This window comes from Sitophilus oryzae, unplaced genomic scaffold (assembly GCF_002938485.1).
Source record: "Sitophilus oryzae breed Bouriz unplaced genomic scaffold, Soryzae_2.0 scaffold_410_pilon_pilon, whole genome shotgun sequence".
NCBI classification, from domain to species: domain Eukaryota; kingdom Metazoa; phylum Arthropoda; class Insecta; order Coleoptera; family Curculionidae; genus Sitophilus; species Sitophilus oryzae.
The window spans coordinates 171,210-185,291 of record NW_022146986.1 but is presented as its reverse complement, the minus strand read 5'-3'; the positions used below and the strand labels follow the sequence as shown (position 1 = coordinate 185,291).

General features: G+C 34.8%; 1 protein-coding gene across 1 annotated transcript in view; it reads left to right on the top strand.

The window, feature by feature from the left end:
* The window catches only part of LOC115885640 (RYamide receptor-like), a 168,619-nt gene extending 155,671 nt beyond the window's left edge, over positions 1-12,948 (top strand). Inside the window, exon 7 of the mRNA XM_030904607.1 lies at positions 12,532-12,948. Coding sequence (XP_030760467.1) covers positions 12,532-12,740 — 209 coding nt within the window. The 3' untranslated portion in view covers positions 12,741-12,948. The remainder of the gene's footprint in view (positions 1-12,531) is intronic.
* Positions 12,949-14,082: the final 1,134 nt, after the last annotated feature.

The window sequence follows — 14,082 nt, the reverse complement described above, 5'->3', positions numbered from 1 at the left end:
TTAGTATGTGTTTAGTATGGTCCTTCTACCACATTCGAGATGCACTTATCTACGACGAGATGGTATACGAACTTTATTGATAATAACTTTATTGGTGTATCTGTATAAGACTTTCTGCCTGGGCAGCGAGTATTAACCATAAACTGTGCTCTGGGTTCTACATTTTTCAATTTTCACTCGATTTTTCCTCCACTTGACTTCAAAAGACACAAAAACGTAATAACACGAATCAAAATGCATCATCTTTCAAAACGCAGGGTATTTGACAAAGTTGTCACAAAATTATAACCTATAATTTGGCAAGACTTTGACAAACGTCAAAAATCTAAAGGCGAGTTCATACGCATCGGCGCGCGGCGTCCGTTTGTCATTCATCGTTCCGTCAAACCAATTAAATTGAAATACGATCTGTCATTTTTGAAATAAACCAATAAAACTGGTTAAAAACAACAAGTTATGTATGAACAACATATTATGTATAAATTATTAGAAACTTTTTTTAGTAAAATAAACAGATTGGTATGGGACGTCATCTGCTTTTCTTCTGTCATCGTCTGTCGAAATCTTACCTGAGAAAAAAAACAAACTATACTAACATTCAAAAACAAAGCGATTTGTTTTATGTGTTCTGTCTTGTTGAATTTAAAAAGGATGTCATGCAGGAAATCGGTTTTTGCTCTCATTGTCGAAATAGAGAGTACTTATAAGATTTTTGGTGATTATAATTATGTGGACAAGCAATTATCAAATGAAAGACATCAGCTCCACACTGACACAGATTATCTCTATTAATTCTGATTTTATAGAGATGTGACGGGTATAAGCAATGGTTTGATCTGAGTCGACACATCGTCTATCTATAGAGTCGTGCATCAATGAAATTTTTAGTTATTGGTACTTTAAAAAAATCAAATAGTACATCTTATAAAACTTTTGGGGTGCCATTCAGAACTCTACCCAAAACTGTTTTTCAACATTGCGTTTCCTTTGCAAAGTCGATTTTTATATCTATCTATAGAGTCGTGCATCAAGGAAATTTTTAATTATTGGTATTTTTTAAAAATCAAATAGTACATCTTATAGAACTTTTGGGGTGCTATTCAGAACTCTATTCAGAACTATTCTTTAAATCGATTTAGAAAATCGATTTAAACTGCGCAGGCTGCCATTTTATTTTTGTTCATAACTTGGTTAATACAATAGAACTATTTTGATCAATAGTCAGGAACTATAAAACTCTTGTTCTAGAATATATTTCCACTATCAGAACTGTTCCAGAATATAAAAAGGGTGCTACGTGAAGTTAGCTCCTCCCCCGCACCCCTTGTCATATCTCCCGAAATTAACCAGAACTATTTTTCTAACTTATCAAGAGCTATAGAACTATTGTAAATCTATCCAGAACTCTCAAATTCCAGTTCGTTTTTTGAAAAAAGGGTGCCAGCCACGAGTGTTGAGTAGATAGTTACTTGAGTGAAATAATAAATTTGGGAAATTTTTATTCTGCGAAAAAATGATGATAAAACAGTTTCTGTTAAACTGTTGGAACAAAGACATTTCAAATTTATGATTTCAGTCTAATAACTATTTAGTCAACATGTTTAATTTATGTCAATGATGACAGGTATTGATAAATATCTCGAGAACCATTACTCTTAGCGATTTTTACGTAGAGACATTTTTTACGTAAAAAATTACAGAAGTGTATTTTTTTTTATTCAGTAGTTTTATACAGGTTCGGACGAAAAGATATTACTCTTCAAACAAGTTAAAAAATATGTAGGTGGCTCCCTCTACAAGTAGGAGTCACATTGACATCAAAATCAAATTTCTCATGTCAAAAAATTCCCAGACACCAATTTTCATCCAAATATTGACGTTAAATCATAAATTATTTGGAAAAAATCGAAATAAAAATGAAACTTCTACACCCTGTATTTCCGAAACTAAGCCTTTTAGGACATACACTTATACGAACTTTTTTACTTATTTTTATCTGCAGAATATGCTGGCGAAGTTTCCAGAATACAATTCGGACCACCCTGTATATTTTGGTTAAATTGCGGAACAACTAAGTGAAGACAGAGCTTAGTGGGTGAATTCTATAAATGCACCAACGTTCTTAATGAAAGATATTAAATTAGGTTGTTGCGCTTGAAAGGTCTGTTTGGTTTATAAGGCCATAATAGGAAGATCGTGCGAGGTTTATACATGCACAAGTGGAGGAAACATTGTAAACCGCAGGCACGGAAATATTTAGTAGTTAAGGAGTTTAGGAAATTGGCTGGTATTTAGTTGGGGTTTGCGATGTATCTAAGAGGATGTAAACGTGCAGGGTATTTGTCGTCACTGTTTCCAGATGGGCGAACAAATTATTTGAAATGTAATAGTTCAGTCATTGGGGATTTTTGCTTGGAAAAGAGCCCGGAAGTTTTGCAACTTTGCAGGTTTATAGGTTTTGGGGTCCCTAACTAAAATCCATAAAATGCACATCTCCAGACTTGCCGCCGGCGCCGCCATCTTGCCAAGATGGCGCCCAAAATCGGTATTTTGTGAATATCTCGAAAACTATGTATTTTTCGCGAAAATTTGAAAAGAGCAAAATTAAAGTTAATAAAATTTCCTATAAAAAGGGTTTTATAAAAATGTTCGCCAAAGTCAACCGTTTAGCCACAAAATCCCTGGAAATTTTACAATTTTGCGTAACATATGATATATTATGTATAGTCGATTTTCCGAAATCAAATGTCGATTAGGGTTCACTAAAACTAGTTTTAGTTTAGTTTCTTCAATTTTGTCATGAAACAATGGCGTATCATTAATTCGCTCATTAATTTATGAATAATTAATTTTAATTATTGAAAATGTGTACTTGTTTCCACACCACCCAAGAGTTAAAGTACATAGCGCGTTTATTTTAACGTGGTCTCCCCGGAGGCCTACTCCACTAGGTAAATTAAAAACTTTAACTTATCTGCACAAGCCCGACGGATCTGGCTCATTGATGTCAAAGTCGATCGTATCTGCTGTGCTGGGCTCATCAGGATGGTCTCTCGATACGTCCAACTCTTCATCTTCAGCCGCCAGAGGGATATCTACAGGCAAGTCCAACCTCTCTTCATCGGATTCGTCGAGTGACACTTCAGTGACGTTGTCACAGAATTTCCCATTGCAGTATGCACAAATCATTGAACATGTTAATCCTGCTTTTCTGCATCCGCAGGCATTTGTGGCTTTACCACAGTTGTTGGTTTTGCATTTACAGTATAAAAATGCCGCTAGGGATTTTAGAGCTGTTTTTCAACGTTGTGACTGGAGTAATGCCTGTTTTTGTTTTCCTCCAACCCCATTCTTCGGCATCTTTGGTACAACCAGACCAATGCCGAACCTGGTGGTAAGTTCGCAATGAATGCTGTCCAGCACGACAATTAATTATTCATAAATTAATGAACGAATTAATGATACGCCACTGTTTCATGACAAAATTGAAGGAACTAAACTAAAACTAGCTTTAGTGAACACTAATCGACATTTGGTTTCGGAAAATCGACTATAGTATGTATATCATTACGCAAAATTGTAAAATTTCCAGGGATTTTGTGCCTAAACGGTTGACTTTAGCCAAAATTTTCATATAACCTTTTTATAGAAAATTTTATTCTCTTTAATTTTGCTCTCTTCAAATTTTTGCGAAAAACGCATAGTTTTCGAGATATTTACAAAATACCGATCTTGCCAAGATGGCGGCGCCGGCGCCGGCGGCAAGTCTGGAAATGTGCATTTTATGGATTTTAGTTAGGCCCCAAAACCTATAAACCTGCAAAGTTTCAAAACTTCCGGACTTTTTTCCAAGCAGACCCCTTTTTTGATCTCCAATGACTGAACTATAAGTACATAATAGAAAGAATTATACGTAATATACGCAATTGAAAATTAAACAGAAAAAAATTGTATGCGCACATAGTGAATGCACATTTAAAATTAAACTTCTTAGTAACAACTATTAAATAGAAGGATTAGGAGGGATTAGAAGGAAAAAGTAATAAATTAATAGTTATTTTTTATACAAGACGATAATGCAATTTTATCGTCGTGTATAAAACAATATTTTTTTCCGTAGTGAGTTACGTTTTAAAAAATATTCATAAATTATTATTTCAAGTAGAAAAAATATTGTGCTGGGTTGGCGTTGGTTTCTATGTAATTTGACAAATAAATAAAGCTGTCCTTTTAGTTGTCAGTTTTGAATCAATATTTTTTAATTCTCTTTCATGTGGATTGCTGATTGAATTGGAGCCAGAAATGGCTCAAAACGAAATAAGTAAATTACCAACAGATATTCAGGCTGAGGCGACAAACGCCATATCCGAGGGGTAAACCGCAGAGGAATTATGGTGTACACTATGAAGGAATTCTACGGAATTCCAAGGAATTACGATGCATTCCAATGATTTCCATAAGAATTCCGATGAATTCCAAGGAATTTCTTAGAAATTTAGAGGAATTCCACAGGAATTAAGAGGAATTACAAGCAATTTTATAAAAAAATTAACAAACATTAGTAGACAATGAATACTATAATAGGTAGTACTGAATTTAAAGAAAAACGTTTTGCAGGCAATTTTTTACTATCCGTTTTTCGTTTTCGAATCGCTTCCAAAATTTCCAAATATCGAATATTTACAGGCTAGATATTCTTTTAATTTAATATTGTACCCTCGATTATATATATCTAAAATATATTCCAATAGTACGGCCGAACCACCACCGATAGATCTACTTATAACGTTCCTTCATTACGCCATTTTAAAGAAACCCTCATAAGATTTTTTTATTTAGTAGTGAGAAAGTGTAGTTGTTTTTTTTTTCATTTCCTCGGAATAATACCTAGGTATATACTATAGGGAAACTAATACAACTTTAGGTGCACTTCATCAATGACACCATGCGTAATATTACGGAATTTACTGGTGATCGTATTATGACGTGCAACTGAAGTTTTATTAATTTCCTTTCCTACAGATATAACTAGGTACCTATCATTTTCAAAAAATCCCGAGAAAAATTAAAAAGTAATAGTGATTGATAAGTAAGTGCCGACATATTTCCAGTATTTTAACCTCACGATCCCCTATTAATCCTAAAATTTAACTAAAAAAATGTAAATCTCGTAATAGTATTTTTTATTGTTAGATCTAGTACTTATAGAGACATTAGACATATATAAAAATCACGAGAAAATTAATTGCGGAACTGCGAAACCGCGGTGGCAACGCTGGTTCAAACTGAACGAGTTGCCGAGTTCATACCAAGGAATTCCAAGGACGACCTTGAATGATTGACCTTGACCTTGAAGACCAAGGAATTCCAACGAATTCCGAAGGAATTACGAGGAATTCTGAGGAATTATTTGAGTAAAAGGAATTACGGTGTACACTTTTCCCTCTGCGGTTTACCCATCGGCCATATCCAAACTACTTCCATTTAAATCTCGAATAACTTATGAAAAAGAATACAAAAATTTTCAAAAATGGAAACAATTAAAAAACGTGCGAGAAGAAATAAAGTTTTTAACCTATCCTCGCTGTTAAAGTATCATTTAATCTCGCCTTGCGGTTAAAGTACTATTTTATCTACTATTTTTGATAGATATAAGGCAATTTTAACAGTCGCTATGGAAAAAAAGTTTTGAGTTCCAATCTTTTTTGATTCCAATCCAGTTTGGTTCCAATCTACCCATAACTAAGAGAAAAATCCTGATGATTTCGTCCATTTAGAGTACATCGGTGCAGATTCCGTTACAGCTTTCCTGGAAGAACGGACCTTAAACAGTCAACACGATATTGAAAATATAAGTAGCAATATTGTTGAAGCCATTAAAGAAGCGGAAGTACAACACTGCCAACAAATTAATAACAAACAACAAAAACTCACCCAAAATACAAAGAATATGATATCTTTGCGAAAAGAAATGTTAAAACAAAATAACAAAAACTCTGAAGACCTGAGACAAATGAACAAAACAATATCTAAAGAAATCAGAAAGGACGTAAGAAAATTTAATACAAATAATATAAGGCGAACTATAGAAGAGAATAAAAGTATGAAGGTGTTGCGGGGAAAACTATCAAATGGAAAGAGAGAGATCTTTAAACTAAAAGACAACCAAGGAGTCGTAACAACAAATAGAGAATGGCTGTTCAAAATAACAGAAAACTTTTACACTGAACTATACACAAGTAATCACCAACAAACATACAACAGTCAACAACGTCTGTGCAAAAAGATAGTTAACCAGGGATCAGAGGATATACCGGAAATAACTACAGAAGATATCAGAAAGTCTTTAAAAGAAATGAAAAATAAGAAAGCCCCGGGCGAGGACGGCATAGTGATTGAGGCTGTAAAACTCGGAGGAAGAACACTATTAAAATGGATTAAAGACTTATTTAATCTATGCCTTGAAAAAGGAATAATCCCGTCTCAATGGAACAACGCCATAACGATACTTCTCCATAAAAAGGGCGATATCACCGAGCTTGAAAATTATAGACCGATAAGCCTTCTTTGTCACTTGTATAAGCTGTTTACCAAAATCATTGCCAAACGTCTCGAACGTAAACTAGATTTCTATCAACCAAGAGAACAGGCAGGCTTTAGGAAAGGTTATGGAACAAACGATCATCTTCAAGTAATTAAAGTCCTGATAGAAAAATCTATGGAATGCAACAGGCCCCTAGCATTGGTGTTCGTTGATTTCCAGAAAGCATTTGACACAGTAGAATTAACATCAATAATAGCAGCATTGGAGCAGGGAAGAGTAGATTATAGGTATACAAGGCTTATAGAATACATATATAGTAATGCCACCACAACTGTAAAACTTGTGGTAGGCAGAGGAGTTCGACAAGGGGATACTATTTCGCCTAAACTTTTTACAGCTGTCCTTGAATACGCAATGAAATCACTCTCTTGGGAGAATAGGGGCATAAATATCGATGGTGAAAGGTTGACACATCTCAGGTTCGCAGATGACATCGTCCTTGTCTCAGATAACATCGGAGATTCAAAGCAGATGCTCGAAGAATTAGTGCAGGCCTCATTAAAAGTCGGTCTCCGGATAAATACGAGTAAAACGCAAATAATGACAAACTTAGTGCTGACACAGAACATTAGAATAGGTGACGCCGACATAAAAGAAACACATATATACAAATATCTCGGGCACGAAATACAAATCGGAAAGAACAACCAAACACACGAGATACAGCGCAGAATAGGTTTGGGTTGGGCTGCTTTTGGCAAACTGCGGGAGACCTTTAAAAGTGATATACCCATATGCTTGAAGAGGAAAGTTTATGAACAATGCGTCTTGCCGGTAATTACATATGGAGCGGAAACTCTAACATTAACGAAAAAGTCAGCAGAATATTTAAGAGTAGCCCAGAGAGCCATGGAGAGAGTCATGCTTGGAATAACTAAAAGAGACAAAATTCCTAATAACACTATCAGACAAAAAAGCAAAATTAAAGACATAGTGGAACACGTAACTCGAATGAAATGGAGATAGGCAGGTCATGTGGCGAGAACATCTAAAGACAGGTGGACTAGAAGATTGTTAGAATGGCGACCTCGAGCAGATAAACGTAGCAGAAGCAGACCACCGACACGCTGGACCGATGATGTAAAGAGGATTGCTGGAAATTGGATGATGACGGCCCAAAATCGAGAGACATGGAGAAATATGGAGGAGGCCTACGTTCAGCAGTGGACAACGATGGCTACATGATGATGATGATGAGAGACATTGGTTCGAAACGTCGAGTGTATCATCCTGTGGCCCGTCCCCAATTATGCGAAAATCGACCCACATTTTTCTTCAATATCAAATCCCTAGTCCCAGCCCGATGAAGATGTCAACGAAACATCGTTTCCAACTTTACAAATGTTTTTCCCCAAGACGACAACCATTCGTGCTATAAACTTTGGTACGACTGATATCGGAGATGGGGAACTAACCTCTATAAAACCGTCTCAGATACTGGATTTTGTCAATTAATATATTCAAGAAGTTGATTATCCCCTAAGTACTTTTAAAGATGTAATAGAGAGCCTCCAATGTAAGACTCATTCTTCAAGTTAAAGAATAAAAAAGGTTAAAATACTTTTATCCTCCGACAAACCTCGGTACATTTTACAGCATGATCTTGCACTTTTCCATACTTTGCCGGGATAACAAAGCACTCCAGATTCTTTAGAACATTTATTTGCTCTCGCTCGATAGTTTTCTAATACTTTCCCGATTACAGATTTTCCTCCATCGGCGAAGGAAATTCTTTAAATGCATTTTTAAATCTTTCGAGTACGTTCGTAAAACTTTATTCCACTCATTTTTAACTATTTTTAAGTAGTTAAAAATTAGGTGATATTTGTTAAGCACTAAAAAGCAATAATTATTATTGTCACTCAGATGCAGAAAAATGCAACGGAGAAATTTTTGGTCAAATTTAATGTGTTATATTTTTGTTATTTTTAACCCTATTTTTATGAATTTTTTAGCAAGCTGTATATAATTACATGAACTTTAATTCGCAAACTCAGTTTTTTATAAACTTTAGTGTTTGTCATATTATACAGGGTTAATCGAGGGGTTGTTTTTTACCCTAATTTTAAAATACCCTGTGCAATAATTTTGTTTGTAAATTTTCCTAAAATATAATTTTACGATCAGAACCATGACTCTTGAGCATTTTATTTTTTGGATCATGTCAATACATGCCTTAGTAAAATTTTAAGAGCGAAATGAACTTGCTCTCAACAGGTTGCAATTTTTTCAATTATCATTTCTTTTTGAAGTTATTTTTCAATATGACAAGACAACTTTGGTAATTATTGTGAACTATATACTATTATGAACTGCCCTCACATCATGTTCGATATTTGGGAAATGCTTGGCAGGAGGGTTAGAGGTCGCGAAGCTGTACCAGCTTCATTAAATGAACTTCGCTTGGGCCTTAAAGAAAAATAGGAAAACATAACGCAATTTGATATACAGGGTGGCCCATCGAAAACGTTCCGCAAGGCATAACGGCCAGGATATTTTTTTTCAAAAAATCCAAAAACACGTCAATTTTTGCCCCAAAAATGATTGCAAAACCTTCAACCCTCTAAGCGGGGTGTCATCCCCCAACTTTTTTCAAATGGGAAGGGGGGTCAGATGGTAGCGCAATGAAAAGGGCTTTTTATTCTCTATACTTTCCCGCTTCGTTTTTGAAAATCGGTCGAGTCATTGAGAAAATATGAAGGATTGAAATTTGAAAAGTTTATTTAAACATTTACCAGAGTAAATGATAAGGATAAATTCCTTCGACCAATTTGCTGTTTTTTCTTATTATTTCTAGATGTTTTCGCATTTTTTCACTTGCCACAAGGTTGAACGATCAGGTGCGGCAGTTGCTAGATAGCTGTTCTGTGACCTGTGCGTCGAAGTTCTTCTCAATATCGTTAAACTTTATAACAATTATGGTGTACTCACTTGCAGAAAAAGTGGAAATAATCGAACTTTATTTTAAAAATAATGAATGTAGCAATCGGGTTCCGCAGATATTCAATGAATGCCATCCTGAAAAACACCTTTATGGCAAAATTGTTCGCGAGTTAGTAGCAAAATTTCGCGAAACTGGTTCCGTTATGAATAAAAAGAGGCAGAGGGAAAACCCTGTAGTAAATGAAGCTATGAGGTATTCGTATTGGGCCAGGTTACTATGGATAGTACGCTGAGTACAAGAAAATTAGCCAATGCAAAATTAGCCGGCGTGAATCGTACCAGTGTCCAAAGGATATTAAAAAAACACAAGTTCCACCCGTACAAAATTCAGTTGGTACAAGAACTCAACGAAGACGATTTTGATCGTCGCTTGCAATTTTGTGAAACTGTGAATGAACGAGTGGCGAATGATAATAATTTCCTATTTAATGTGTGTTTGGTTTGGTTTGGTTTGGCATAACTGTCGGTACTGTGCTGAGGGGTTTTTCACGAGGTGCATACACAAAACCCTCAGAAATTGAACGTGTAGGATGGTATTTTTGGAAATTCTATTTTAGGTCAGTTTAACGATATTGAGAAGAACTTCAGCGCACAAGTCACAGAACAGCTATCTAGCAACTATCGTTCGCACCTGATCGTTCAACCTTGTGGCAACTGAAAAAATGCGTAAACATCTAGAAATAATAAGAAAAAACAGCAAATTGGTCGAAGGAATTTATCCTTATCATTTACTCTGTTTAAATAAACTTTTCAAATTTCAATCTTTCATATTTTCTCAATGACTCGACCGATTTTCAAAAGCGAAGCGGGGAAATATAGAGAATAGCAGCTCTTTTCATTGCGGTACCACTTGACCCCCCTTCCCATTTGAAAAAAGTTGGGGGATGATACCCCCGCTTAGAGGGTTGAAGATTTTGCAATCATTTTAGGGGCAAAAGTTGTCCCCCTCACAAACAAAATTGACGTGTTTTTGGATTTTTTGAAAAAAAAAATTTCCTGGCCGTTATGCCTTGCGGAACGTTTTCGATGGGTTACCCTGTAAGCAGCCTCAATGACAGTATCAGGGCCAGTCAACTGAGATATACGACCTTGAACGATCTGTTTTTGGGGTAGTAATTTCCTGGGGCGCTAGATTTTTATTTTAATTTTTCTAGTTGCCTAACAATTGCGTACAAAATTGTTTTTATAATTGCCTAAATAGGCCTATTAATTATGTTCTGTCATTGTTCTGTATGTCAAATCAGTTTTCCGTTTCCAGCTTCCTCCTTCCTCCTTCCTCTTCAGTTGTGTTTTGCAATAGAACGGAGATGTGCGTTTCGCTGTTTTCTGGTTGTTTGGCTGTGTTTTTTGCAATCTTCATTTTAAAATCGTGATTTTGTATTTTTGAATTTTTTTGAACTTTGTTTTGTGTTTGATTTTTAAGATCTCTATTAAAGGTAAGGTTTAAGTTAAAGGTCTTTGATTTATTTAACAATTTTATTTAATAATCCTGAGAAAGTGAGGTGAGGTAACTTCCAACCAAGTCCAAATATTCGTGAATTTTATTTTTTAACAATGTAATATTTACAACGCCATATATTTTTACAAAAAAAAAATGATCAACTCCATATTTTTGTACATAAACTCCACAATGTGATATTACACAATTGTTCAAGTCCATATGTAAAAAATACACGTAAATAAAACATTGTTTCTAATGGACGTCACTTTCTTGTATTCCAACGATATTTGTTATGTGTTCTTAAATCTGGTACTATAATAAATATTATACTTTTTAATCTGTTGTTTTATTTGTTTGTAAAATGTTTTATGGTATAATTTTCTGTAAATTAAAATAAATTATTGTAGGTTTTTATGCACATAAAATGATATAAGCAAACCATAATAACACTTTACAATAGTTTAACCTGGTTTAACCTTTATATATAAATCCTTGTTTTTTACCATTTGACTTGTTTGCCAACTTGGGACCAATCAGATGACTACACATTATTTTGTAGAAATCTGATTGGCTCTAACTGGCGAACAAGTCAATACGTCTTGCTTAAAAATAAATTGGATCTATTTAAATTTGCCGCCACATTTGTTACTTTCCTGGGTGGCTAGATGGCGCCACTTCAATATACAGATTACAGATTTCTTTACAAATTTGAAACCGTTTTCAAACTAAAAAATGCATGGGAGTTAGCGTTCTTCTTTAGTGTGTTCTGTGGACAGTATGACCGGACGTATAGAGGCAGTTATAGCGGCCAAAGGAGGCACTACGAAGTATTAGGGTATTTTTTACAATTTCTTTTTCTGTTTGTATATTTGAATATTACAGATGTTTTCTCTAATATCGTTAGTTAGTTCTGTTATCGTTATTAATGTTTATTAAAACCAGGACTGTATTGTTAGTCTTTAACGTTTTTCTTTTAATTTAATATAGAGTATTCAATGGAGCGTAATATGACGTTACGACAATAGTCACCAAAACCATCTCGTCATATCAAAAAAATACATAAAAAATAATGATAATTGACAAAATTGCAAATCGATCATGATCAGATCATTTCGCTCTTAAAAATTAACCAAAGCGTATATTGACATGAATCAAAAAACAAAATGCTCAGGAGTCATGGTTCTGACCGTAAAATTATATTTTAGGAACATTTACACACGAAATTATTGCACAGGGTGTTTTAAAGTTATGGTATAAAAACAACCCCTCGATTAACCCTGTATAATATGCCAAATACTAAAGTTTCTAAAAAACTGAGTTTACGAATTGAAATTGATATAATTATATACAGCTTACTAAGAAATTCATGAAAATAGGGCTAGAATAACGCGCGCGCGTTGCGTTTTTTGCATCTGGGTGTAAATTATACGAAATGTCTCAAATGAAAATTTCAAAATGAGTCGAATAAAAATTCTAGATTCTTATTTGAACCAAATCAAAACCAACTAGCATCACTAACCACTTTCTTTTCTTTCTTTTGCAGGTCTGGAAGGTAGCGAAAGCACCTCCCTCCAAAGGAACAACACCTTCACCACGTACATAACCCTAAACAGGAAAAACCGACTGTCCACCTACCAGACACCGTCACGGTCAGCGTCGCTGATGAAGAACGTCAACAACGTCAACGGTGCAGGTGCTGGCTACGTCAGACGCAAGAGATCATCTAAGGAAATGGCTGACGAGCCAATATAATCGACCCAATGAGCTGGATCATTTTAGGTTATGGTTGATTTCGACAAGGGAGGACTCAGGTCAGGGAGACCTAGCCAAAGAAGAAGGATACTTTGGCTATGATGGATGATATGAGAGAAAATGACGCGTGATCATATACAGGAAATTTGTAAATTCTATTGGTTATATAATAGCATATCTATGAATGTACAGGGCGGGTCAAATTCGACGCTTTAAAATGGAAACACCCTTTTCTATAGGAGATAGACAAAAACTAATATCGGTGTCTGGAGCTCAATTTTTGTCAAAAACATGATGGTGAAAACCGCATATCGATATCTGTTACCGTTTCGGAGTTACGGGGTGTTTTTCAAAAATATGCATTTTTAACAAATCGCTGTGTAATTCCTTTGCTATAGAAAATTTTGTATTTTTATGAAAACATTTCCAAAGCATCTTTTTACGTAGAATTTAATGGTTTAAGTATATTTTTTTTTAAATAAATAATTTAAGAATTATCAACAGAAAATTCGATTTTTTATATGGGACACCCTTTATATTTTTAATTTATTGAAAAGAATTTAAAATTACCTTTCCAAAAATATAACACACTTGATATTTTGCTCGATTCCTCTTCGAGATATAGAGTATATAAAAATTCGCCCACTTTAAATAAGTAGGCTTTGAACGGCACCGGCTGTAATGCCCTTAAAAATTCTAGCTGTGAGCCTCAATTAAGACGAAAATAATATTTGCTAGTGAGAGATGCAGAATTTTATAACAATTTAAAAATATATTTAACCAACATCAACACATTTAAACTATATCTAATAACAATAAAAATAAATAGCAAACCAAGACATGACATTTTGCTACAGGTGTTCGATTATATCGACCGTCTTCTGTTGCGGACAGACGGGTCAGTTTTGAAGATTTCGCGGAATTCATTAACTCAGTGGGGGCAGAAAGATACCCTCTCATAACTGCTAAATATTTCTAGTTATTGTTTAGATTATATGGAAGAATAAGAAACCTTTATTCTTCCGCAAATATATCCATAGGATTAGACCCATGGGCATCTAAGTCAGGCGGCCTCAACGGCCAACGGCTGGAATCTTTGGTTAGCTATTCAATTATTCTTGAAATTGGCTGCAAAAATTTGCTGATAACTTCAGCGTTCAGAGACGGTGCTGCGTCTTGCTGGAGAAAATATGTTTTCGAGTTCCATTATGGGCATATCATCAATAAGGGGTCCAAAGCCTACTAGTTAAAAGTGGCGAACTTTTTAAAAATTCTGTATTTCGAAGAGGATTATAACAAAATATCAAGTGTGCTATATTTTCGAAAGGTAATTTTAAATTCT